Source organism: Ambystoma mexicanum, chromosome 2q (assembly GCF_040938575.1).
Source record: "Ambystoma mexicanum isolate Mex_15411 chromosome 2q, UKY_AmexF1_1, whole genome shotgun sequence".
Lineage (NCBI taxonomy): Eukaryota > Metazoa > Chordata > Amphibia > Caudata > Ambystomatidae > Ambystoma > Ambystoma mexicanum.
The window spans coordinates 74,278,610-74,305,688 of NC_090924.1; the positions used below are offsets into that span (position 1 = coordinate 74,278,610).

The 27,079-nt window shown below is 48.6% G+C and overlaps 1 protein-coding gene across 4 annotated transcripts in view; it reads right to left on the minus strand.

The window, feature by feature from the left end:
• ANKS3 (ankyrin repeat and sterile alpha motif domain containing 3) overlaps positions 1 to 27,079 on the minus strand; it is a 590,125-nt gene that overhangs the window by 244,310 nt on the left and 318,736 nt on the right. For all 4 annotated transcript variants that reach the window (XM_069646876.1, XM_069646875.1, XM_069646877.1 and 1 more), the window contains one exon: positions 1,577 to 1,747. In XM_069646876.1, the coding sequence (XP_069502977.1) occupies positions 1,577 to 1,747 (171 nt within the window). The remainder of the gene's footprint in view (positions 1 to 1,576; positions 1,748 to 27,079) is intronic.

Sequence of the window (27,079 nt, forward strand, 5' to 3'; positions counted from 1 at the left end):
GTTTTACTGGAAAGGGCTGTTGCTGACATGCTGCTCGAGTCTGGGAAGCTTAGGCTAAAGTTTGTTGGGGTTCCATCCTCTCTGTATCCTTAATGTACTGTTCTGGGCAACTGGGCATTCATACTGTTATAATTCCCCATCCATTCAGACCTCTTAGGGCCTTATGTTTTAGGGATTGTACATATTCTTCCTCAGGATAAATTTGGGTTTCCTTTTTTAATTATACACGCTGCCATACGTGTTAGGAGCTGGCCACCAGGTCTAGGGCCTTCCACGTGTATTAGGGTTGGGATGTGTCTTTAGGACACTGCACTTAGTTGTGCATGTTTCTCAGTACTTAGCTACGGGTTAGGTTGTATGGTATCCTGGTTCTCCCCACTTCCCTGTTATGTGATGTTGGGTGCTTCCCCTTGGCAAAGGACCCACATATAGACAGCGGGTTAAGGAGGCGCCTTGTATAGGCATTACTGTTTTTAATATACTTGGAATCTTTTTCATACTATGTGTTATGACTCAAGTACTTGTATGAACTGATAATTTTATAAGTGAGACTTTAATAAAGTATACATTTTTAAGTAGATCAGTGTATTTACTGTATTTTCTAGATGTGTGTGGACTAATTGGGCATCTGCGTCAATCTACTCCCCCCACCCCACCTGAGAGTTAAGCCTTGTCGCTCGGACCTGCGACCCACGCTTCAGAGCGATAAGGCTTACCTTTGCGGTCAGGTATTTTAGCCTCCTCTTCTTAGGGTTAGTTGTTGTAGCATCCTCAGAGTGGCACAAAAACTGCCCTAGCATTCCAGAACAAGGCAGCAATGGAGGCAGGGACTCGGCAATGCCTTTCGTTGCACTTTAAAAAGGGGCTGGCACCAACCAATAGAGGGAGCTAGGGGCAAAATACTGGTTGGTTAGTAGGACTGGCACTCAGCCTAGACCACCCCCAGCCCCGACACAAAGTGAGGAGGAGAGCCCAGGGACCAAACACTGGTCTAAACTATCTTAAACCAATATTGAGCCTACGATATGGGATCACAGAGTCCACACAGTCAGAAAAGCCATTTTAAGCCTCCCTTGTGATTTCCCGGAATAAAGGGAGCTCTAAAACACAAAACCAATCACAAGATAACAAAAACACAATGGGACACTAATGGCCAACAAAAAAAGAAAAGAAAAAAAAAAAGATGGGTTGTTCTACCAATGGGGTAAAATTGCTTGCACCCCTGGTACTCACAACACATGAAGAATTATACAATCGCTCTAGAACCAAAATGGATTGCTTTAAAAGCAACCCTGTCCTACAGCTAAAAAGACTCATCGGGGACAGCACATGAAAAAGGGTTGCAGTGACAAATGTGTGGGGATCCTATAAAATAGGGCCAGAGACCTCACTCAGAAATGGAATTCTGTCAACACAATTTATTGTAATATTTCTGGTACACAGCAAAATACAAAGATTGTATACTTATTTAGATTAAGTGCTCACTTTCCACTTCTATTCTCTCAAACTCCCCAAATCTCGGATGCACTTTTGGATCCAGAGTAACACATGGATGCAAAGATAAAACCTTTCATACCTTGGGCCCCGCATACAGTGGCTCTTCAGACGGGGGAAAGATGCAGTGTTGGCCTGGTGTCACTGAATTTGCTGTGTTAAGTGGCCCCTGGCAGTCACTGTGTCGATTCTTGCCTTTTGAAAAGCTTTTGCCATGCTTTCGATTGCACAACACTTCAGCTTGGTCAGAGTCCTGTGAATCAAAAAAGGTATATGCATCAGGGTGTGCAACAGAGAAACAGTTCAAATCACCAAGGCGATTCCTACAGTTCACAAACTTCCAGCACCTCTAAAGGACAAAACAATTGTTGAGAAGGAATCTTGGCAGTGGTAAGTTTGGGTGGTGAAACTTAACTATGGCCCCCAGAATTCATTGCTAGGGTAAAATTCACAGCCTAGGCTGTATCTAAGGAGTGAGGAAGGAGTATTGTCAGGTTTCAATGCATCTGCATTATCAGGGTTTAAGAAAGTCCTCTTTTGCTGACTTTTGTGAGTCATCGGTTAGGGAGATGTATCATTTTTGTTCTTCATCCCCTCACTTAGTGAGACCCCTCAGCACTTTCTGCTGCACTTCTGGACCTTTTTCTTTCAATCCTGAACGAGTAGAGCCTTTTTCCTCTCATTCATTCTTGTGGGCTCTGTCTTTTGAAACTCTATTCTTTGTATTCTACCTGTACTATGGTGTCTGGCTGCTCCATTTCATTTTACTACTGCAGCACACAGCTCCTTGTGGGCACTGTTGCTGGGGACCCTTAGGGTCCTCCTTTAAGATTATTTTTCTGTATCCTCAAGTAACTACAGTTCTTAAGGATAGAGAGATACTTAGTATCTCTCCCAAAAATCTAATGTCAGAGATTAGATTGGCGCACATCACCTTCAGTTGAGCGCCAAAGGGATACCTAGTATCCCCCTTCTCTCTGCTCCAGCGAACTTTTACTCACCCAGACAATCACCTAGATATGGCTGGTGGCAGAGGACGTGTTCTACCGATTATTGTGTATTTTTTTGTACCGCAGGCTATCCCCATAGCCTCGGTAGTGCACAATAGGGGGACCTAAGTACCAACTTGGGGCCTCCCTTCTTTTTTCACTATTACTAGCGTGGTTGTTCTTTGTTAGACCGCCTGCCATTCTGGGAGAGGGAGGTCTGTGTATATGCTTTGCCTTTGGCGGGAACCAGTAGGTATCCCTGCCTAGGCTTCAGAGTGTCTGGGTCGGCAAGAAGTAGGGGAGTAGTTTTCCACCCCCCTGTCCTTTGTCTGCCAGAGTGCCTGAATAGGTCCAGCTCGCACAGGGGATCTGGCTGTCCTGATTGGACAGCCAAACACCCCTCTCTGTAAAATGCTGAGAGATTGCAGAGGAGTGTGTGCTGGAACTGTAAATAAGGTGAGGCTTCTGGAGTGAAAAGCAAGTCGCTATTAGGGAACTGCTCATCAGCCATTATTCTTTATCTTCGTGTCTTCACGTGAAGGTTCCTTAACTACTGTTGCTATGTACATAGTTATCGTGGCTCATGCTAGAGAATGTCAATGTGCATCTTATGAGGTGGAGTTCCACGGAGACCAGTGGATGCTCAGCTCCCTGGCTATGGGTTGCCAACCTTGATGCTGAATAAATCATTGTCGTATGACACTCACCTGTGTTTGCTTAATCACTCCTCGTAACAGTCGCCCACTGGAAACAGAAGTAAACGAAGACGACCAGAGACTCCTGCAGACCTTTTGCAACACCGTGAAGTGACCACTGCTGTCCTGACCCCGTTTTCTATGAGACATAAGAGCTCCGAACAGAGGACTCCTTCCCTTTGGCTGGTGGGACCAACCAGTCCTAAGACAAACTTTGAAACGAGCCATCGCCCGAGGTCCTTGTAGCTTCCAGAGAGCTGCAGAACCCCAAAACCAGGAGATCTGCTGCCGATTTCAAGGGCATCGTCGTGGAAAGTCCGAATCCGTCCAAATCTTTGCTGAACCCATAAGGACACCCCAGAGAAACGATCCAACTCACCCAGACCCCTCACCAGAGTGTGGGACTGCAGGAAGCAAAGATGATACCGGGCAATCCGTGTTCATTGTGGGTGCTGCAGAAAAGGTGCTAAAACCGCTTGAACCAAAAAGTTGCTGAAAGTCCTGCTGCTGACAGATCCCATCCATTGTCCTGCCTATCGTCACCAGACCAAGGATCCAGAGGGCGGGTGCAGAGCTGCAACATCGCAGAGCATCCAGCACAAACCTTTTCTTCTAACCTAAGGTACTGTGGGGGGGAAAAAGGTATTGCTTACCTGATTCCAAGAAGTTGCTCCAGAGCGTTGCAGTACACGTAGAGGTGTCCATGGCAACCCCCTCTGACCCAAGCCGCTGCTTGTGTCCCCTTCGAGTCCATTTTTAAGACTCCTTTGTTAGTTGTCAACTTGCTGCTTCAATAACTCGAACACTGGAAGTAATCCACAGGAACTATTCATTATTTGCTGATTGTCAAGACTTCAAGCCCACTACGAACTGCCTTTAGCTAGGGTTACGGTTTTGGACTTAAAAAACTTACTAAGCGAAGAAACTGTTAGTGTAGCATGAGCTTAGTTCAAGGTTCTAGAGACCATTTTCCTCCCTTTAAGTGACTTTACTATATGTGTTTGCAGAGTAAATGTACTACCTTATAACCCGTAGAAAACTGCATGAGTGCACAATAACTGATAAGATAACATTGTCTTTTCCCTTTCTAACGTTGCTACAAATGTAACCGCAAACAAACACAAAAGTGAAAGTGCCCTTTGACATGTATTATCAAGTATTTCTAAGTGTTCTAACTGAAAAGTCAGAAGTATTTAAAGCGATTCTGGTGTAAATATAATATATACTTTTTTATATAAATATACGTCTAAGTGCTTCTTTGTTGTGCCCGTTTAACTAAGATTCAGTGTACTAACCTAGCTCACATCTTAAAATAAGCCTGACTGCTCTGCCACTCTACCAAGGTCCTGGGCTAGTACAGACTGATCGTAAGAGTTGGGGATCTACAAAACCACTGGGATAGCTTACTAAAGTCTTACTACCAGTAGGATTTCAGGAAAACTCCCCTAACTCTCCAATTGTGGTTGTTTTTTAGTATTCCTTCCATTTCTTCCACAGTGAGATTCACCCAGATTTCACTGAGGAAAAAGCCTGTCTGTGACCCTTAGGGGACTCAAAGGCCCCAAAGGTTGGGGCTACTGCCAAGGTGACATTCTCATTGGGTCAGTACCCTGAACCAGGCATTTTTCTGGTGGATGGCACAGTGGGTGCTTGAGTAGTAGCCTCTTTGGCTCTCAGGAAGCATTTCCTTCCTGTAGACTAGGAAAAGGCAATCTCCAGTGCTGTTTAATCCAGTATGTAAGCACATGTGCTTTGCAGCCCTTGATTGAGACTGGAAATGAGCTTGTGGGTTCATTCCGACGTGCGCTCTGGCCAGGAACTCAAAGGAATGTGTGAAGTCACCAGAGTGATAGCAGGTTATTGTATATATGGGGTTTGTCTAATCCACACCCCCTTAGTTTGCCCAGGGAGACCAGCTGAAACGTTTAGTTGTGTGGTGTGTGGCGGCCCATACCAATAGGCTGGCTGGAAAACATTTGAATGGTTCATGGGTGTATGATTGATGGTTAGAGTCAAGATACATTTTCAAAATCAACCGATGAGGGTGGATCCTCAGAGACCAACCTAGTATGAACAGGAAAGGCCCGGAAATCTAGCCAAACCCAGACAATGTAAGGGAGAGGGAAGGTTTAGACTCTGGAGGGATGCAAGTGGCCTGGGGTGTTAGGGAGATGTATCTGTTTCATTCCAAATCACCTCACCTGGGGGGGCGCTGTTGCGCACAAGCTTTGATGGCCGTGTGAGTTTCCTGCTCCGTATGCCTGACGGCTTCACACGGCACATACCAGCTGATTTCTGCTTTATTGATCTCCAAATCTGGTGATTTGACTACCCACGGACTGAATTTCAGACTCTGAGGGATCTCCTTGCCGCAACCAGGTCTGCGCTTCTTAGGTGCCCTTCCCGGCCTGTCTGCTGGACGCTGCAGGCAGCTGTACACAGCCACAGCGGGGCCCGCCTACACTTCGGAGTGAACGACTGCTGCTCCGAATATTTGTTTTAATACAGGAGCCCCGCGCCGCACATGCCCCTGACCCTGGTGCTGCATTTTTGTTTTGTCCTGGACTGGTTTCGGGGACAGCGCTGCCCGTTGAGCACCCGCCACTTGAGGGCCGGCATGGAGCTGGAGAGTGCGGGGCTGACATCGAGTTGCTCCTCCCCTCAGATCCAAGCGGTGACTGCCCGCTTGCTCTTAGCCGCAGACCACCCTACATCGCAGCTGCTGCGGTCCTGGGACTTCCACCTGTCTGCCTGAGTCCACGGGGCGGCCAGGGTTCCACTGCCAGTACCTGTGCCCCCGGGCTGCAGCTTGTGGCGCGAGACCCAGCCCGGCCACCCTGGGCTGGGCTTAGGTGATCCGCTTCCGACGCTCAATGCGCTGTGCCTTTTCCTCATGGTCCATGGTCCCGGCTGCTCCTCCTGCATGCCCAGGTCCCTGAACCCATTTAACTGTGCTGTTCAAATGGTGGCAGACCTCGCTCAACTTTTAAAGGTTCGGTCTTGCCTGCCTCATTCAGCCTCCTTACTGGCACCAACTCCTCATCAAAACTTCTCCTTACAGCTTTATACACATCTCTTTCGGCCATGACCAAGGGGGCGGCCGTAAACAACATTCAATTAACATGTCCGCCAAGTCAAGACCTAAGCCTGCCGAGGCGCATCCTGAGGCTGATGTCATCCCCGCAGTGCCAAGCAAACTCGCTGAACTTTGGAGGAAGAAGGAGTAGATGCGGGAGGCATTCACAGCACTGCACACGAAACTAGAGGAAATGAGCTGGACAATCGACTATTAAAACCCGTAATGGAGAAGACCGACACCTGAGTCACTAAAGTGGAGTCAAGAGTTTGCTCGACAGAAGATATCACGTGCCTCAGGTCTGAGGTGGCCTCGAAGGTCCAAGCGGTTAGTAAAAAGAATGAAGATTTGTAGTCTAGATTGAGGCGCAATAACCTGCGCATAAAAAGCGTGCCGCAGGACAAAATTGATGGCTCCATGAAGGATTTTGTGGAACGCATCCTTTATCGATTAGACGGCCCCAAGCTTTCACCACAGTTCGCAATCTAATAGGCCCATCGATCCCTAGCTGCAAAACCTAGACCCAGAGAGCTCCGCCCATCCTATTATCACCAGAGTCTTGAACTATTGAGGTAGAGATGCGCTGTTGCGTGCTACCAGAGCCAAGGGCAAGCTGCTACTTGGCTCTGCTAGGATCCACAGGTATCCAGATTTCTCTGTCGCTATCCAACAGGAGCGCAAGACCTTTCTTGCCACCAAGAATAAGACTATGGGAGCTAGGAGTCAAATACTCCATGTTATACCCAGCAAAGTTAAGAGTCGAAATTGCTGACAAGGTCTTGTTTTTCACCCTCCCGGAGGAGGCCGCCAGGTTCCTCAACAAACATTTCCCTGGCTAGCTGCGAGTCCGGGTCGAGCCATTGTCCCCTCCTGACCCTGCTTAGATTGGGCCCTATCCGACGGATCGAGGGTGGTCCGCACAGATTACCCATATGTTACCTGCAGTGTTTTTTTGATATTCCCAATATTTGCATCACATTATGCTTTTCTATTTCTTGCGTCTGTGCTGAAGCCTATCTTGGCTAGCACACCCCCCAGTCCCCCTGCAGAGTTGCAATTGTTGCTGTTGTATGAATGGTTGGGGTTTCACTCATCTAATTGGGAGAGTGGGCGGAGACAAAAGTTTAAAAGTCTGCTTGGCTTGCAATTGAGGAGACGAGATGAAATCCATCTCTGGTTTGGTTTCACCATAAATCAACCCTGTCTAGCTTGGTCCAGATCACAACTGAAATATACATACCGTCTGAATAGCGGATGAGGGACTGGTATTCATGAGTTGGAATATCAGAGGGCTGGGCAACCCTATGAAGATGCGCAAACTGCAGCTCTATGCCGAACAGAGCCCAGGTGTTTTTTAAAATTTTTTTTTATTTTTACAAGAGACACATGCACTGGCAGGCAGCTGAGACAGATTTGCCAAGTCATGGGGCACGCAGCGCTACTACACCACCTACTCGCAGAGCCGAGGCGCGATGACCCCAGTGCACAAGTCCCTTAGATTCTCTCACATAGCGACACATATAGATCCCCTGGGGCGCAATGTCCTAATACTCAGTTGATTGTTGAACAGACAGGCGGTCCTCCTGAAAATATATGGCCCAAATATGGATGACCCAGATTTTTCCTCTCTTACTGGCCCATTTCCCCCTGATCCCCATTCTCTGGGGCGGGGATATTAACAACATAGTGGACATCGACCTAAGATAGGTCCGGCACCAGGCCCAGTCAGTAGACTAGAGTGGCTAAAACCATTCTAGAGGCACAGGGCTCGCTGGGCGTGGTCGACGCTTGGAGATTACTTCACCCCTTGTCCCGAGAGTTCTTCTACTCTACTGTACACAATTACCATTCGCGGATCGACAGGTGGCTACTATCTGAGTCTCTCGTGGGCCAAATAGGCCGGATGTCGATCCTGCCCAGGACGCCAGGGCCAAGGTGGCACGCACCAGGAGACTTAATCCAAACGTATTGCTGGACCCGGTCTTCGAGTCTGAGCTCTGAGCAAGCATCGAGGAGTTCTTTGTGATTAATACTGACTCAGTAGACTCCCACGTGGAGTTCTGAGAAGTTACTTAGTATCTCTTTTCTCTCTGCTCCTGTAACAATTCTATTACAGTAACAAGCTTACAAGAACGACTGGTGGCAGTGGACGTGTTCTGACTTCGTGCTATTTTTGCTTGCAAGCTGTCTTCACAAAAGGGTCACCATTGTTCCAACATTGTGGCTTCTTTCTTTTTTCGCCATTTCTTGTGTAGTTGTTCTTTATTGGTCCTTCCAATATGGATGGAGGTCCTGGTTTAAGTTTTCTCTTTGGCAGGAACCCTTTGTGTAGTCTGCCGAGGCTCCAGTGTATCTGTGAGGACTCCCCACTGACTTTGAGAATCATTCCCTGATGGGGCTGGACTTTCTAAAGTATAGGTTGCCTAAAAGGACTTACCAGTTTCTGTGTTGCTTACTTTAAATGTTGCAAAAAAAAAAATAAAATCAGTTGTGGGCGAGTGTAGAGGGAAAAAAATGCACCAGTAATTTAAACTGGTGAAGTTTATGTTAACTATATTCACTGTCGTCAATCCGTATGACAAAGAGGACTCCCACCGCCTCTCAAAATTGTTAAGTCAAATAAATGCCACACAATGGTTCGCGCCAGTATTGAAAACAGAATTATTCTTTAATTGGTGTCCGTTAGCAACACGTGTTTCGGCCATGGGCCTTTTTCATAGCCTGACAACTTTGATAGCTCTGACTGACCATTAAGCCACCAAAGATATGTACTTCAGTAAGACTGTATATATGTGACCAATCTTAACTAGGATTTTGGTTAAAACAGCTTGTTTTAAGCTGAGTGTGGATACTAACTTTCAGTTTTTATTGTTGACGGTTTGTGACACGTTTGGTTTTTTATGATGCAGAAGCTATACTCTAATTTGAAATTTCCGTTTTTTCTCTTTCTTTTTATTTTCTTTTATTTTTTGTGTCTGCTCTTTTTCCTGTATTTGTTCTGTGCATTAATGTGGTAAATTGCGCTTTTGTATCTGTGTAACCCAATACTTCCAACCTATACCCAAACCCTCCAATCCTCCATCTCTGTTATGTCTTTAATAACATTCAATTCTGATGCGACTTCACCTCTAAATGTCTTTTGCTGACACTATATAAACTGATTACATTAATTGGTGCAATTTTGTGTTACAATAAGTGCTGGTCATTGTATTTAGAGATAATTGTCTGGCTATAAAAAAGGCCCATGGCTGAAACACATGTTGCTAACGGAAACCAATCAAAGAATAATTCTGTTTTCAATAGTGGCGCAAACCATTGTGTGGCATTTGACTTTACTTTAAATGTTGGTTGTAAGTAACTGATTTGCTAAACTTGAATGCTACTCTGACCACTTACCTGTATATCATTTAAGAGTTTACTATTGAAATGCATAATGCTTAACCAAAGTCATATGGCATACATTACTCGCCGTAATTGTATTTCTGATGCTTGTATCTGCTTGGATTCACAGGCTATGCATAGACCGACATCTAGTGGTAGTCAGAGTATTACATGATTTGTTTTTTCGAAACTCAAAAAGGGACGTCGACTGGGCGCGTTAGCAATACTATCCCTAGTAACGTCTACTGTACCCATGGTTCTTCACGCGTGAAGATCCCTCAGATTGTTTCGTTTCTGACATGAGGTTGCGTGTAGCGCGAGTACAGATGCAATAAAGCAGAAAATGGTGGTAGAGCAAGAAACATCAATGCACCTTCGACTCCAGGAGGGGGAGGAAGGGTGTGCTCATGTGAATCTAAGCAGATACAAGGATCAGAAATACAATTACGGTGAGTAATGTCTGCCTTCTGAGGTTTGTGGATCTGCTTAGATCACATGCTATGCATAGATTAGCGAGCAGTATCTGGAGGAGGTTGGTTGTGAGAAGGTACAGCAGCAAAGAACAAGTTACTCTCTTACCTGGTAACGTTCTTTCGATGGGATGGTCCGACGACGTATTCCATATCTATGATATGTAATCACCACAGCTGTGCTGCTTCGGAAAATCTTTGGCGTCTGCGTCGGTGAAGTCGATATGCCGCCCTCGAGGACCTCCTCCGACGTCCAAAATCACTGGATGTTACAAGTAGGACGCACGTAGCCTCAGTTGTAGTTTTTTTCCCCAGAATGTGTGGCACCAGTCTTCTGCCAGTCTGACACACAAAGCCTTGCGGAAACGTAAGCTGCAATCGCATAAGAAATTCTGTAGCGCTGAAGGCAGGGAGGGAGCGACATGGAATACGTCATTGGATCATCCCATCGAAAGAACGTTACCAGGTAAGAGTAACTAGTTCTTCGAGGGGATTGGGTCCTCCGACGTATTTCATATCTATGACAGACTCCCAAAGCAGTACCAATGCAAGGAGGTGGGAAAAGAATTTAGAAAACAGAAATTTAGAATGCCCAATCAAATTGCGGAGTAAAGGACTGCCTTGCCAAAGGCCAGAACCTGCCCACGGATGGAATCGAGGGAGTAGTGACGTACAAAAGTATGTACCGAAGCCCAGGTAGCTGCATCACAGATGTTATGAATAGCAACACCCCTCTGTAGGGCAGTAGAGGCAGCCATACCCCTGGTAGAATGGGCCTGCAAGCCGACCGGTGGGTCCTTACCCGCCAAGCGGTAACACTGCGAGATAGCCAAAATAATCCAGCGAGGCAAAGTCTGTTTCGTCACAGCTTGTCCCAAACGCTTTCCAGCGTAACCAATGAAGAGTTGATCATCCACTCTGCCCCGGGACATGCGTGAAATATAAAAGCTCTAGGATCAAGACTATGGAGCCTCTCCTCTTCATTACCAGGATGTGGAGGAGGATAAAACGCTGGAAGAGCAACCTTCTGGCCTAAATGAAATTCCGACACCACCTTCGGAAGAAAGGAAGGACGAACTCTAAGGACAACCCTGTCCTTATGAAACACAGTGAAGGGTGGCTTAACTGAAAGTGCCTGTAACTCACTCACTCTGCGAGCGGAAGTGACCGCAACCAAAAATACAGTTTTAACAGTTAACAGTCTCAAAGGGCATGAATGCAAAGGCTCAAACAGAGCACCCATCAGAAACTTGAGAACAAGGTTCAAATCCCAACCGGGCACCTGGAAAGGTGACAGAGGGAACACATTAGTGAGCCCTTTCAGAAACTGAGAAATTAAAGGAATTTTAAAATGGGAACACTCTTCAGACGAGCGCTTAAATATGGACAGCGCCGCCAGGTAACCTTTAACGCTACCCACTTGCAAGCCCCTGTGGGCCAAAGAAAGCAAAAAAGACAGAACCATGGGAATGTCTCATGCAAAAGGATCCACAGTCTTAACCCTGCACCAGTCGCAGAACTTACGCCAACGGTACAGGGACTTTGATGTAAAGGCCGTCTGGCTCAGAGTAACACCTCCATCACGTCTTCAGGGAGGTCCCAATCCTTATACCTCAACCCTTCAGAAACCAAGCGTGAAGGTTGAGGGATCTGACCTCTGGATGGGAAGACGACGTGGAGGGCGAATGGACAAGTCGAGAAGGTCCGGGTACCACGTCCTCCGGGCCCACGCCGGAGCAATGAGGATCATTCGGGAACCGAACCTCCTTAGTACTTGCGGGATGACGGGGACTGGAGGAAACGCGTACAGCAGTGGGAATGACCACTCCACCACAAACGCGTCTAAGGCTCCTTTTGGAGGAAATTCCCGCAAGCAGAACCTCTCGCACTTCCGGTTGACACTGGAAGCGAAGAGATCCACTTGAGGGGTCCCCCAAAGGGCAAAGATCTCCAAGGTAATCTCCTGAGCCAACTCCCACTCGTGAGAGATCGCGCTCTGCCTGCTCAGAGCGTCCGCCGTCTCGTTTTCGTCTCCGGCCAGATGAACTGCCGAGATCGAAACTTCCTGCTGGATTGCCCAGAACCAGAGCTGCATCGCCTCCCTGCACAGAGGAAGTGACCCTGCCCCCCCTTTTTGTTGAGGTAGTGCATGGCCACTGTGTTGTCTGTCAGGATCAGGAAATTCTTCCCTCGCACAGTCGGCAGAAAAGCCTTCAGGGCTAGCCTGACGGCCCTCAGCTCCAACAGATTGATATGGTCTGGACTCTGAAGGAGACCAACGACCGCTGTCAACTCGTTGGCATGAGCTCCCCATCCCGTGAGGGATGCGTCCATCACGATGGTCACCTCCGGCCAGGGTAGCCAAAATGGAGCCCCCTTCATCAGATTGTCTTTGACGGCCCACCACAGAAGGTTCTGGGCAACCGAGGACGGCACCTGAACAGGGTCCGACATCCTGCCGGAGGACTGAGACCACTGGAGCTTGAGTGCCCATTGCAAAGATCTCATCCGCAACCTGGCCTCTGTCACCAGAAGAATGCAGGATGCCATGAGGCCGAGCAATCGCAAGAACGCGAACGCTGGGAGACACTGGGCGAGCTGAAACTTGTGCACCATCTGCTGAATGTGATGAGCCCTCACCTGGGGAGGAAAACACTGCCCTGCGGACGTGTCGAGCACTGCTCCGATGTACTGGAGCCTCTGAGTTGGTGTCAAATGGGACGACTAAGTTGAGGGAGAAGCCCAGCTTGTGGAGGGAGTGGCAGGTGACTGACAGATGATCCAGGACTTGCTCGGGAGAGTGCGCCCTGATCAACCAATCGTCCAGGTAGGGGGTAGATGTGAATCCCCCCTTTCCTGAGGTGCGCTGCCACCACTACCATGAGCTTGGTGAAGACCATTGGGGCGGAGGTCAATCTGAACGGCAGGACCCGAAACTGAAAGTGCGAGTCGTCAACCGCGAACCTTAGGTACTTCTTGTGCTTTGAATGTATCGGCACATGAAAATAAGCGTCCTTGAGGTCGAGAGATACCAACCAGTCCTGAAGTTGAAGGGCCTGGAGGACTTGAGAGAGAGTAACCATCTTGAACTTGTCCTTCCTGAGGAGTTTTTTCAAACCGCGCAAGTCCATGATGGGTTTCAATCCCCCGTCTTTCTTGGAAATCAAAAAATAAGGGGAATACCATCCCTTGTTCCTCTCTGCTACAGGCACCAGTTCTATGGCGCCTTTCTCCAGTATGGATTGAATTTCTTGCGTAAGGAGCGGATCCGGACTCTTCAAAGAGAGATTCCCCGGTGGATTGTCTCGAGGCCTCTGCCGGAAAGGAAGACAGTAGCCGTGGGTTATGATCTCCAGAACCCACACATCTGAAGTAATGGCGCACCACTATGCAAGATGCTGCGCCAGCCTTCCAACCGGCAAACTATGGGACATGGCCTTATGACTGAGCTGAAACGGCTGCGGAGTTGCCTGAGGGCAAAGAGGCAACAGCCCGAGCGGCCTTGGCACCTAGAGTACCTTGTTTTCCACCTCTGGCACTCCTACGGTGGCCCCTTTGACTGGCAGCGCCTCTTGCTTTACCAAAGGAGTAGTAACGAAAGGAACCTCCCCTCCATTGCTGTCCCCTAGGACGAAAAGGCGGAGTTTGGCGAACTGCAGCGCCCAACGACTTCGCTGCAGCTTTAGAGGTCTGCAACCTCTCAAGGCTCTCGTCAGCCTTGCTGCCAAAAAGATGTTCCCCGTCAAAGGGCATGTTGAGGAGCCGGGCCTGCACATCAGGAGCAAAGCCCGACTTCTGCAACCACGCAAACCTGCATATCACGGTGCTTGCCGCCATGGACCGGCTGACGCAATCCGCCATGTGCAAACCCGACTGAACGGCCTCACACATGGCATCCTTTCCATCCTGAACCATGGCAAGGAAACCATTCCGTTCGTCCCCTTCGGGAATATGTTCAGCCACTAAGGAAACAGTTCGACAGAGTGTGCGTGAAACGTGACAAGGCACAAACAGAGATGGCAGCCTGAAGCGCCATACCCCCTGAAGAAAACACTTTCTTCGCCCAGCCGTCAAAACGCTTGTCGTCCCTATCAGGAGGGATGGTAGGATACAATACCTGCTTTGCCGGGGACGTAGCCGCCTGCACCACCAAACTCTCCGGAGTGGGGTGCCTGGTCAAGTAGCAGGGGTCGCTACTGGCTGTGCGGTATGTTCGCGGCAAAGACTTGCCCACTGCCGGGAGACTTTCCGGAGCAGTCCAAGCCGCTGCCACCCTCCTCTGTAGAGCCATATGGAATGGCAGTACCGGGTCAGTTGGTGGACCTTGGTAGAGGATATCGGTAAGGTCATCCTGAAGAAAATCCCCTGGGGGGGGCAGACCATCCCAAGTACTCAGTGACCCTGGACATAAGGCTCCAGTACGAGGAGTTGGCATGAGTGCCAGGCTCATGCCTACAAAACTCCACCTCCGGAGAGGTGTCCAGCCCACTGGCATCGTGCAGGGACTGCCGCAGGTCTTCAATTTGGCTATGGCCCGAGAGAATCTCGTCCGGCACCGTATCCGGAACCATGCCATCATCAGAGCCCTCATCCACCTCTGAAATAAACTCAAGCTGGCGGGAAGAAGGCACAGAATGTGGAACAAAGCCATGCTTGACCTTTGCCAGAGCCTTTCTAGGTGGTTCCACCGAGCCCAGGGGAACCCCTGTCGAAATAGCCTCGAAAGGCCTCGAATGAATCGGTGTCGACGCCGAACGCGGCGCCGACAGCATCGATGGCATCCACACAGTCCTCAAGGCCGGAGCCCCGAGCGTGTCCCTCGGAGGCGGGGCATCGAAAGAGCCCATCGACGACCTCGGCGCCACCGGCGTCAACGTCTTCCTCGAAGACACCACAGGTCTCGAGCGCGTCGAGGACCGGGACCTGGAACGGGCATGACAAGAATGATTTCCCCTTGTCTCAGCGGGACCTCTCCCGCGAATTGTGCCGACCACCTGAGCCCGAAGGCGTGGGAGCAGTGTCTCTCGACCGATCACAACCGACCCCACTCGGAGGCGCGGACGGACCAGTGCCCTGCGATTCGAGAATCGCCAACATTTTCTTCCCGAAGGAAGCCCATTCCTCCAGCATCGCCTGCTTGGTGGGGTAAGCGACGGGCGGAGTCCTCGGATGAGGACAGGGAAGATGACCGATGACGGCACTTCAGGGAGTTCTTTAAAAGAGGCAGAGGAGTGGCGGGACCGACTCCGAGACCACTGGACTTCCGACGACGATGCAGAGAGTCGCCCCTCGAGTCATACGTCAGAAACCCCGCAGACCTCGACTTCCGTGGCTTGGACACCTTACCTACTGATAACTTCTTGCTCTCCCGCAAGGCTTTGGACGTGAGCGACTGGCAGTCGACACAGTCATCCGTGTCATGGGCCTCCCCGAGGCACAAGAGGCAGGCGTTGTGCGAGTCTGTAACCGACATCTTGGACCCACAGTCCCCACACTTCTTAAAGCCCGGACGCGATGTGGAAGATGAGGTAGACATCTTCACGAAGAAAGCACTTCACAATACAAACAGGTTTGAAGAACCGAGAAACAGAACAGAAACTCCAAAGAGTTGAGGCACGCCGAGATCTCCGAAGAGAATAGGTTAGTGGAAAAAAAACAGAACAAGCTACGGGCGTCGTGCGTCCTACTTATAACATCCAGTGACGTCGGCCGTCGGAGGAGGTCCTCGAGGGCGGCGTATTGACATCATCGACGCAGACGCCGAAGATTTTCCGAAGCAGCACAGCTTACGTCGGAGGACCCAATCCCCTCGATTAGATGTTTTAGCACTGCTTGTCCCACCTGTGAATCGGCTTAAGAGTGCGTCAATGAAGTAATGCTGCGTAAATGTATGAATGGAACTCCAAGTAACTGCTTTGCAAACGGCGTCTAAGGGGACGTTTGCAATCAATGCTAGAGTAGCTCCTATACCTCTGGTAGAGTGAGCTCTAGGAGTGAAAGGTAGGGTATTATTAGATAGTGAATAGCACAGCTGTATGCATTGGACTATCCATCTGGAGATGGCATTTTTAGAGATTTAGTCAACTTCCCTACCAGGTGCTATGGAAACAAAGAGCTGATCTGTTTTCCTTAGAGGCTTTGTTGTGGTTACGTAGTACGAGACTGCTCTCCTTACATCTAATGTATGGAAGCTTCTTTCAGGCAAGTTAGATGGATTTTGGAAAAAGGTAGGTAGTTCAATGGATTGGTTGACGTGGAATTTAGAGTTTCATTTTGGTGAAAACCTAGGATGTGTTCCAAGGGTACGATGTCATTTCATCGCCAGATGTTTTTTCGTGGGGTTTTGTACCGCGGATTTCATTTTTTTAAAAAAATCATCACATTTTTTGGGGAGGGTTAAAAAAATTATATAAATTGGGTGTGAGTGTACGGGGATATAAAAAAAATTAAAGGGGATAGGGGTTTGGGAGGTAACCCACCCATAAATAAAAAAATTAAAAATTAGATGAGTTTTTTTGAAAAAAAATCTGCGGTAAAAAAAAAAACACGAAAAAACATCCTGTGATGAAATGACATGGAAACGTTCCAAGGACCACCTTGTCTTTGTGGATTACAAAGAAAGGGTCTTGTACAGATAATGTCTGTAGCTCATTGACTCGTCTTATCTAGGCGATGGCTACCAGAAAGGCGGTTTTGTAGGTTAAGTGTTTTAGGTTGGCCTTGTGCATAGGCTGAAAGGGCGGACCCATGAGCTTTGAGAGCACAACATTAAGATCCCACCATGTGGAGGGGTTAGAAATGGGAGGGTATAATCTCTTCACTCCCTCCATGAAAGCCTTGATAACAGGAACTTTCCACCAAGACACATTGTTCTGCCATGTGGTGTATGCGGACAAAACCGCTAGGTGTACTTTGATGGAGTTAAATACTAGGCCAGCATCTAGTAGCTACAGCATGTCATGTAGAATGTTGGATTGTTAAATTGGATTTAAGCATTGTGATCCGCACCATACCACAACTCTCCACAAATGTTGGGTTCCCATGCCTCCTAAAGAATATCCATCCACCTCTGAGGAAGGCTTAAGTGACCAAACTTGGTTTTATTTATATAGCCCTCCCCACCCAAAAGGTATCTGAGCACTTCAGGAGCCAGGCTGCCAAGTTCATAGACTGTGGGTGGAGTGTCATCCCCTCGTGTTGCAGCATGTTGGAGGTGCACGAAAGCTTGATTGGTTTGCACATTGCCAGTTTGAGCAGATGTTGAAACCAAGGCTGTCTTGCCCACATTGGAGTGATCAGGATTAGAGTGACTTGTTCCTGGTGTATTTTGTGCACTATCCTGCTCAGGAGTGGTGTCGGTGGAAAAGCGTTAGCAAATTTCCCTAACATACTCATCCACAAGGCGTTCTGCTGGATCCTAGTTGGGGAAACCTGTATGTAAAGTCTGTGCATTGTGTGTGTGGCTTGTGGCAATATCCCCACTGGGAGAAGATTTTGTCTAGAATATTTCTGTTGATTTGCCACTCGTGTTCCTCTGGCAGAGTTTCTGCTTAGAGTGTCTACTAGAGCATTGAGTTCCCCTGAAACGTGTTGCGAGACTAGGAACGTTCCGCTTGATGGCCCACTCACACCTTTTTTGGGATAGCCTGGACAGGCTTGGACAGTGTGCCTGCCTGTTTATGTAAAACATGGCAGTGGTGCCGTCTGTGAGGACTTGCACTGTCTGACCTACTAGATGCTGCTGAAAAGCCTTTAGAATTGCCAGATGTTCTAGGAGGTTGATGTGGTTTTGGGTTGTGGTGTGTCGACAGGCCGTGAGCTGTGTGGTGGAGGCAATGGGCTACGCATCCGGTGAGGCGTCTGTAGTTAGTAACGCTTGAACTGGTGGATTGTGAAAGGGTTTTCCTTTTAGCAGGTTGTCCCTGGGCCACCAGCAAAGAGCCTGTAATAACGTTAGCGAAACAACCACTAGATCGTTCCACTGACCGCTTGCCTGAGACCATTGTTCTGCTAACCACTCATGCATTGAGCACATACACAACCACGCGTGTGGAACTAGGTAAATTCACGATGCCATCATCCCCAGCATGCGCATTGCCTGCGAACATTATCTGGCGACCGGCTAGATAGTGAGGTATTTGCAACAACACGTTCTGGTAATTCCAACAGCATGTTCTGAACTCTTTCGTTTGAGGTGAAGACTAGCCCCTCTTTTGTTTTTATGATTGCTCCCAGAAATTGTTTTGTTTGGCTGGATACAAGAATTGATTTTCTCTCGATGGAGAATCCCAATTGGAGCAGAAGGTTGATTGTTCTTTGGGTGTTGTATTTGAAAATTTGAGGGGACTCCCCTGTTATTAGTCAGTCCAAATAAGGGTACACTGGGATTGACTAATTAGTTGTGCCACTACCACTGCTAGTACTTTTGTGAATACCCTTGGGGCTGAGGCTATGCCAAAAGGGAGCACCTTCAACTGGTAGAGTTTTCCTGCTATCTGGAAGCACAGATACTCTGTGCGCTGGGAACATTGGACATGAAAGATGCATACTTTCATATTTCAATGTTGCCATGTAATCCCAGTTTTAAGAGGAATTACCTCCTGAAGCGTTGTCCTGCAAATCTTTTGAGGCTTGATATACTTATTCGCTGGGCGCAGTTCTAGGACCGAGAGCATGGTTATGTATTTCTTTGGCACAAGGAAGTACGTTGAATAAATACCCTTGTTCACCTGGTTTGCTCGGACGAATTATGGCGTCCTCATCCAGCAGGGCATTCACTTCCTCCAATAATTTGTGCCTTTCTTCCACTGTCATTTTTCTGTGTCTTGGCGGGTGGTTGGATGGCCTTTGTAGATGTTCTATATGCTATCCGCCAGTCATGGTGGATAACACCCACTTATCTGATGTGATCGCCTCCCATGCGTGGGTGAATTGTGAGATGCGACCTCCTGGAGTGGCATTGGAGGGGGCTGTCATTGTTTGGGCGCAGTGGAGCCTCTGGAGGAGGACTGTCCCCGTGAGGTGCCCCACAGTGGTGATTGGCTGCACTGGCCGTAACCAGAGGAGCGGTGTGGGCCCTGCCCATGGAAACGTCTTGAAAGACAGACTTTGGACAAATGGCTTGTTGGATAGCTGTCCAAGAGATTTCAGGGTGACATTCTTCACTTGGCAGGGCATCTTTAACTGCCTTACCGAACAGGGCATTAGGCTCAATGGGCATATTGAGCAACGTGGCCTGCATATCTAGTTTGAACACTGACTGCCTAAGGAAGGCATGGTGCTCGATTAATATGCCCTCGGCTATGCTGCAGCCTGCATTGTCTGCGGCATCTCGGTTGTTTAAAATACAGTACTTGCTTGTCTTCTGACAGTCTTCAGAAGTTGTGACTTAAGGGATTCTGGGACTGCTTCAATCTGTTGTAACTCGTCCCACTTATTGCCAATATAGCTAGCCAGGAGGGTGGTGATGTTGGCTATTCTAGTCTGGTAGGCAAACGAGGAAGCCACCTTTCTGCCAAAAGTGTAGATTTATTTTGCTTTCCTTATCTGGTGGGGCCTCCGCAGAGGCCAAGGGGGTGCCTTCGCTTTTCCTTGCATTGGTAACATCCAATGAATCATGTTTAAGCTGACACCTGATGTACATGGGGTCTGTAAGGGCTGGCGTGAATAACTTCTCGATGCAAGGGTTTACCGCCCTCGTGAGGTTTGGTGTAAGAAGAGAAGGCTGGTTGCGCCTTTGGATGGATTGCAAGAGGGGGATACTTTGAGTGGCAGATTTCTTGTCACCAAGAATATCCTCAACAAAATCCTTGTTGGACCTTGGGGTGTAATATACAATTACAACACAGCTATTCTAGGCAGGTAAAACCTAATGTTGTAATATACCATTACAGTTGCTTTTCAGATCAGTGCAACACAGATTGAGGTAAGCAATAACTAACTTGTTTTAGGATGGCACACAGCTAACACTAGGTAAGTAAAACCTATATAGTTTTTAAAGGAGCTATTAGCAACTTAAGAGGTAAGTATAACCTATGGCAGACTTATTCTGGACAGGCTAACAAAGTCAGGGGGAAGCGAGACCCAATTGCGGACACTCATACAATTATCCTAATAGGAATAATAAAGTGAAACCAACAGCATTACTTTTGGGAAGAGGGGAATCCAATTCACAGATGAATAAGTTAACCTATCTACTTTCTGTTAGAATGGCGAGACAGTTTAAGGTAAGTAAGACTGAGAATACTTATTTAAGGCGGCACGCAGCGTAAGGTAAGTAAATCCTATATATACTTTTCAGATTTGCAAAACATATCCACGGTAAGTAATAACAGTTTGTAACTATACACTGAGTTTAAAGAAACCAACTAAATCTTTTACAAGAACACTTTTCAACACTTGTTCAACTTTTCAAGGAAGATACTTTAAAATTATCTAGCCCTTCCCAATTTTAGTACACAAGTTCTCTCATCGGCAGAAGAGGGACCGTAGTGGTCCGTAGTGGTCTAAGAATCAGCAGTAGGCAGGGAGAGATAGGGCTCAGTAGCAGGCAAAGTCAGAGTTTGAGGAAGACTAGGCAAACAAGTAAGTAGTTCACTTTGAAAGTTAGTTAGGGTCCAGGAACTTCAGAGAAGACACCCTAGGAGGATTCCAGCAGTGGGCCTGGGTGAACTGGACGAGAGCCCTCCCAATCACAGAAGCACCCCAAGAATAGACAGGAATCACAAGAGACTGACGTTCAGTAAATACCACAGCCAACACAGTACCTCAGCAAAGAAGAAGTGTTGCAGCAGGCAGACGTCAGGATATGTAGCCAAAAATGCCCGGTTGATGGATTCCTTTGTCTAGAAGACGGAAGACAGGACTTGGAAGGGCTTTTGCAGCACGGATCACGGAAGGCTCAGGGCAAGATTTTCCTTGTGGCTGGGTGCGGCTCTGTGGATTTGGCACCTTTTTCAGGAGTACAGAAGACAGAATATCGCTGGTGGGATTCTCGTCATTTGCAAGGTCCAGCACTCTGGTGAGGGAACTTTTCGGACTTGATTCACGTCTCTGGAGGTCGAGCAGGATGCCCACAATGTTTCAGCAAGATTCGGAATTCGGAAGACCATGCACCGCCCAATGGTTAGAGGTCCCAGGGTATTGGGGTATTGCAGACCCGCAAGGTCGCAGCAGGTTGTGGGATGGCTCAAAATGCAGATCTTGAGTGTACTGGGGCTCACGAGGCTCTGGGTCGGAGTCGTGGTTTTTCAGAGCTCCCAGGTCAATTGGAAGGAAGGGTAACAGCATGCTCCAGTAACACAGCAGGCTCTCCGGTCGCTGGAAATCATCTCAGCCGCGTTTTATTAATCATCCTCTTTGGTTTTGGTTCCAGTGTTAAAACAGTCCGCAATTTCCTCCACTGGTAGAGGGCAGGAGCCCTTTTCCCCCTTAATAGGAGCAGCAAGACTGCCGCCACATCGGACCGCCGCTGCAACCAGCAATCCAGCCTCCCCACTCTCGCCACCACGTGGGACCCCGCTTCAACCTGCTTCATGGTAGGATCCCTTACCTCCTCACGACAGGCAGCACACTGAATCCGCTCACCATCACCTGCGGATAGAGCTCTGTGCAAGCTCCGACATCCCACAGACCGCCAGATCCTGCTTTTCTCTTAGTTGTGCCTGAACCGTGCATGGTGGGTGCAACGCGGCGCCAAAGCGAGGCTCCAGCCTCGTTGCCTAGTTACTAGTGTTTATCTAGTGACAAAATCCGGTGGCAGGCGGAAGCGCCGGCGGCCTCCCACAAAGGCCCTCACTAAGGCCCCCGTTTGCCCCCTGTTTGCGCGTAAGGAGACCCTGCACCAGGGAACGCCATTACACAAACCGCAACAGTCTGCAAATGCACCCCGCACTTAAGTCTGAAGAGCCGTCGCCCATCTCGAGGCCTCTTAGGGCCTGCTGCCCAGTTTGCTGTGGTGAGCCCCTGCTCAAATACACCCCTGTGGCCAAAAATCTATGGAACTGCCTCCTCATACAACAAATGCATCTACGCCAGAGATCTTCAAACTGTGGGGCACGCCCCCCTCAGGTGGGCACGGCCACCTCCCGGGGGTTGGGGGCGTAAGAGCCCAGCATTTTTTTTTCCTTTTTTTTTAGTTTGCAGGATAGGGGCAGAGGCGGCTCACATGGTCAGACTGGACCATAAAACAGCTCAGGCACCAATGAAAAAGTGTCCCGCCATTGCAAATGGATATTCATTCCTTAAGGCACAGAATGTTTGAATAGTAACTGTGGGGGTGTTTTTTGTTCAAATGTAAGCAAATTGTGATAAAGAATATTTATTCAGCAACACTGGCCAAAACTACTAGCTGCATAGTGAAGTAACTCAAACTGGCCCACATTGGCCAAAAAGAGTGACCCATTTTGACTGGCCTACACTAGCATTTTGTGTTTTTGGTACAGGCATTGCCCAATACCCTTTAGGCCAGTCCGAGCCTGACGGCTCATCCATAATGGGCTCGTTAACCCAGTGGCCCACTCACCCATTATGGAGGAGCCAGCCCAGTGAAACACCGAGTACTCTCTCAGCTGCTTTATCCAGCTGAGGGAGTGTTCCTGGGCTGGCTGAACTGTCAAAGGGAAACATTGTTTCCCTTTGACAGCACAGTGCCCCAGCCACACATGCTCACTGAGCTATGCAAGGCTAGGGGCGTTTTGCTTTGCCAGCCTTACACAACTCATTGGAAATGCTGGCTGGGGCACTGCATGTCTGTATATGTGAGGGGGAGCTCCTGCACCTCCTCGCACATACAGACAGAGCAACCTGGAGTGGGGCATTTCAGCACCCATGCGCAGGTCCCTGCAGAAGGTACGTTTATGTTCATTTATTTTTGTATTCAAATAGTGTATGGAAGCATGTATGCTTGTGTTATGAGTGAGTGTATGGTGATGGGTGCTCGTATGAATGATAGTGATTGCTGTGTGAAGGTGTGCGTTTGTTTTGGTCCGTTGAGCTGATTTTCTTCATCATAGATGTCCAGTCAAAAATACCATGCTTTCCCACTTCGCCCCCCAGCGCCAATTGTAAACTGTTTGGCTTTGTATCAATTTTATTTTAAACATATGCTAAAAAATGCAACATTTTAACCCCTTATTTAAAAAAAAAAAAAAAAAAAAATGTATGGTGCAAAACCCCCCGAACCTCACTTGATTGGTTCGGGCTCCTTCGCTGTGCTCGGTCGCTATGCCATTTTTGTGGGACACATTTATTCCACTCCACTTCAAAAAAAATCACCAGCTCCCACTGGCCCTCGGACTGTGTTGGGAACAGGGTGGGGAGCCCAGGGTCTGTGATGGGGTGGAGAGAGCCCAGGGACTAGGTAGGAGTGGGATGAGGGAGCCTAGCGACTGATGGGAGCAGGTGGGGGAGCCCAGGGACTATACTGGAAGTAGGGTGCAGTGACAGCGCAAAATAGTTCATAGCCAATTGTACATACTGTCTATTTGGCATTTTTGGGGGGGCCCGGCCTGCCCAAATTTTGCTCAGGGGGGCCCTGGCCAATAAAGTTTGAAGACCACTGATCTACGACTTCACGCAAGCATGAACATACTGTAAGTAATTAACATGTCAGTTACAATCCCTCCCACCAATATATAGTAATCCACCCTCTCTCTGGTTATGTTGGATGGTCACCTGCTTTACCCAATTGTCTATATGCATGCATTTCATGTACCGCTCTCTGCACATGCACAAACCCATCTCAGGCCATGTAGCCCATCCGCCACTGTTTTTAGCCCGTGTGTCCTCTATTAACTGGCCCCCTGTGCTAGACGCTACCAGCCCACTGTGCCTATTCTGAACTAGCCTGCTGTAGCCCACTGTGCCTATTCTGAACTAGCCTGCTGTAGCTCACTGTGCCTATTTTGACCTAGCCTGCTGTAGCTCATTGGCTCTATTTTGACCTACCCTGCTGTAGCCCATTGTGCCTATTTTGACCTAGCCTGCTGTAGCCCATTGTGCCTATTTTGACCTAGCCTGCTGTAGCCCATTGTGCCTACCCTGAACCAGCCTATCCCCCGTCCACCTGCTATATCCACACTGTATACTGTGGATAAAACTGTACTAGCATATGCTTCCCAATCGAGCCCACTGTGGCCAACCTATCCGATCCTGATTGTACTAATCAACTGTAGCAGCGCAAATCACAGTGAACACCGGACCCAAACAGTCTGTTCATGGCTATCCATTACCTAACCACTTTAACCTTGACTGTAATTCTTTCCCTACTCCACCAACAACACATCCCTCTCCCCCACAAACCTATTACCGCACTCACACCTCAGCCTCAACGTCTCACACACACTATGGGGTATGTTAACACTAAAAAAATCATCCAGCCATACTGCACCTTCAGTTCATCAGAATGGATCCACCGATATACCGCTCCCCCTCACCTTGGCACCCCTGCCCAGTGAAGGTCAGAAACCTGAGACTCAGCACCCGGTTCTTACCACCCAGGTCCCTCCTCAAAAAACACCCCCATCATTCTCAACATAACCAAGTCCATGCCAGCCCCTCTCAAATCAGGGACAACACCCAAAAGTCATCCACCCGCATAACTGAACTCCCTCTGATCAAAGGTGCTCTCATCAATGCTCGATCCCTAGTCGCCCATACGATGGACATCGCTGACCTCCACTAAGAACTTGCACTTCCTGGCCATCACTGAAACCTGGCTGCATCAGGCGGCAGGCCCAGCTCTATCATTGGCCATCCCAGAGGGCTATTCAATACTAAGGAACGACAGAAACTCAGGTAAAGGAGGAGTCGCCTTTATCGCCAAAACATCCCTTGGCCTCAGAATGACCCCTCTATCCAGCCTGCGGTCCGCTGAACTCGTCAGTTAAGTTCCAACTCTCTGCTGCACAAACCATCCTTATGCATCTCATATACAGACCTCCAGGCCCCATCTCAATTGAGGAACAGATATCCGGCCTCCCGTCCACTAATACCAAAACAGGATCGCAAAACATCCTCCTAGGGGACTTCAACTTGGGCCTCGGTGATCCTAATGACGCCAATGCACTCTCCCTGGAAAACACAATTTCCCAACTAGGGTTCAAACACAGGATCACATCCCCAACCCATAACAAACGCAGAACCTTGGACTGGCTGGCAGAGCACAACTGCTCCACTTCCATCCTCAAAAATGAACCTATCGCATGGTCAGACCACCACGCCATCTCCCTCTCCATCCAAGGGAAGATGCAACCAAACACCCCTCCAGCCACCGTCCCGCACACCGCCACCAGGAATAACCGTAACATCACCTTGCAGAGCCTTCGACCTCTAATCCACAACTTCCTTGCTCCTGCAAATTATTCCAACCTAGATGTGGATAAACTCGCTGATCTCTATAATAAAACACTCGATTCTGCAGTAGATATCATCGCTCCTATCAAACTCACTAAAGCGAAAACAGCAGCCTACTTGAACAAATGGTTCACCCCAGAGCTTAAAATCCTGCGGAACGCCAAACTAGCGGCAGAAGCAACATGGAGAAAAACTCCCAACCAGGCCAACAAAACATTATTCACGTCAGCTGCCACTACCTACAAAACCTCTATCATCAGCGCCAAAAAAGAGACCTATGACAACAGAATTGTGAACGCCAAATATAGAACAAAGGAGCTCTTCACCATCCTCAGTGAACTGGAGTGCCCCTCCCCACCATCAGAAACCTGTGTGAAAGACGCAGACTGGTGAGAGGATCCAAAAAGCCTTGGCAGATAAAATTGCCATGCTACAATCGAAAATTGAAATGAAAAAGGTCAGCCTAGCCAAAAAAGGAAACGCTCCTCTACCACCCACCTCTAAAACTCTATCTTGCCCCCCCCTTCTCCTTCACCCCGGTATCCACAAAAGAAGTGGAAGGCATCATCAAAGGCCTCAAGCCATCCAGATGCCAAGGGGACTCCTGCCCAGCTCCCATCATCCAGGAAGGCGCCAACGAATTGGCCCCCTTCATAACAACCCTAATCAACGCATCATACAAAACTAGCTCAGTCCCTAGCAGCCTCAAGGAAGTCTGGTAATGCCTCTGATAAAAAAAAACAAAAAAACAACCAAGACCCCAACATCCCAACCAACTATAGGCCAATTACCAGTGTCCCTTACATCTTAAAGATCTTAGAGTGGCCTACCTGCAAATCCAGAAGCATCTGGAAGAGAACCACCTCCTGGGCCTTAGACAATCTGGCTTCCAACCTAAGCATGGAACAGAGACAGCCCTCCTGGACTTAAAAATCCAGATGGACGAGGCAAAGGATAAGGGCAACCTAGCTATTCTCCTGCTGCTTGACCTCTCGGCAGCCTTTGACCTTGTCGACCATCAGATCCTCACGGAACAACCGACAGCCTCAGCTGCCTTCGAGTCAGGCGATCGCCTGGATCCAATCTTTCCTAGACGACCGAACCGCCCGGGTTCGGGGGATTCTGCCCAGCCCATCCCCATCCCCATCCTCTGTGGCGTCCCACAAGGCTTGTGCGTCTCACCGACCTTATACAATATCTTCACCAAGCTATTGTTCGACCGCCTTGATAACCTGGGTGTCACATACACCAACTATGCTGACGAAACCCAGGTTCTCATCACCCTATCAGGTTGCTATAAAGAGGATGCCACATGGATCAACAAACCTTTACCTGGAGATCCACGCCTGGATGGCAGAGCATGGTTTATGCCTCAACAATGAGAAAACTGAGCTCCTTCTCGTCGGCTCCCAACCACGGCTAAACAAACTGACCCCTGTTACACATCAACAGACTGTAACCAAATCACTGTAGCCAAAGAAATCAAAACCTTAGGGGTCTATCTAGATTCCACACTCGCTCAAAAAGGAACAAGTTACTTACCTGTAACTGTTCTCCAGCATGGGTCTGGCATGGATTCACATGCTCTTGAATATTCCCTTCAGGCCGGGAATCCTCGGT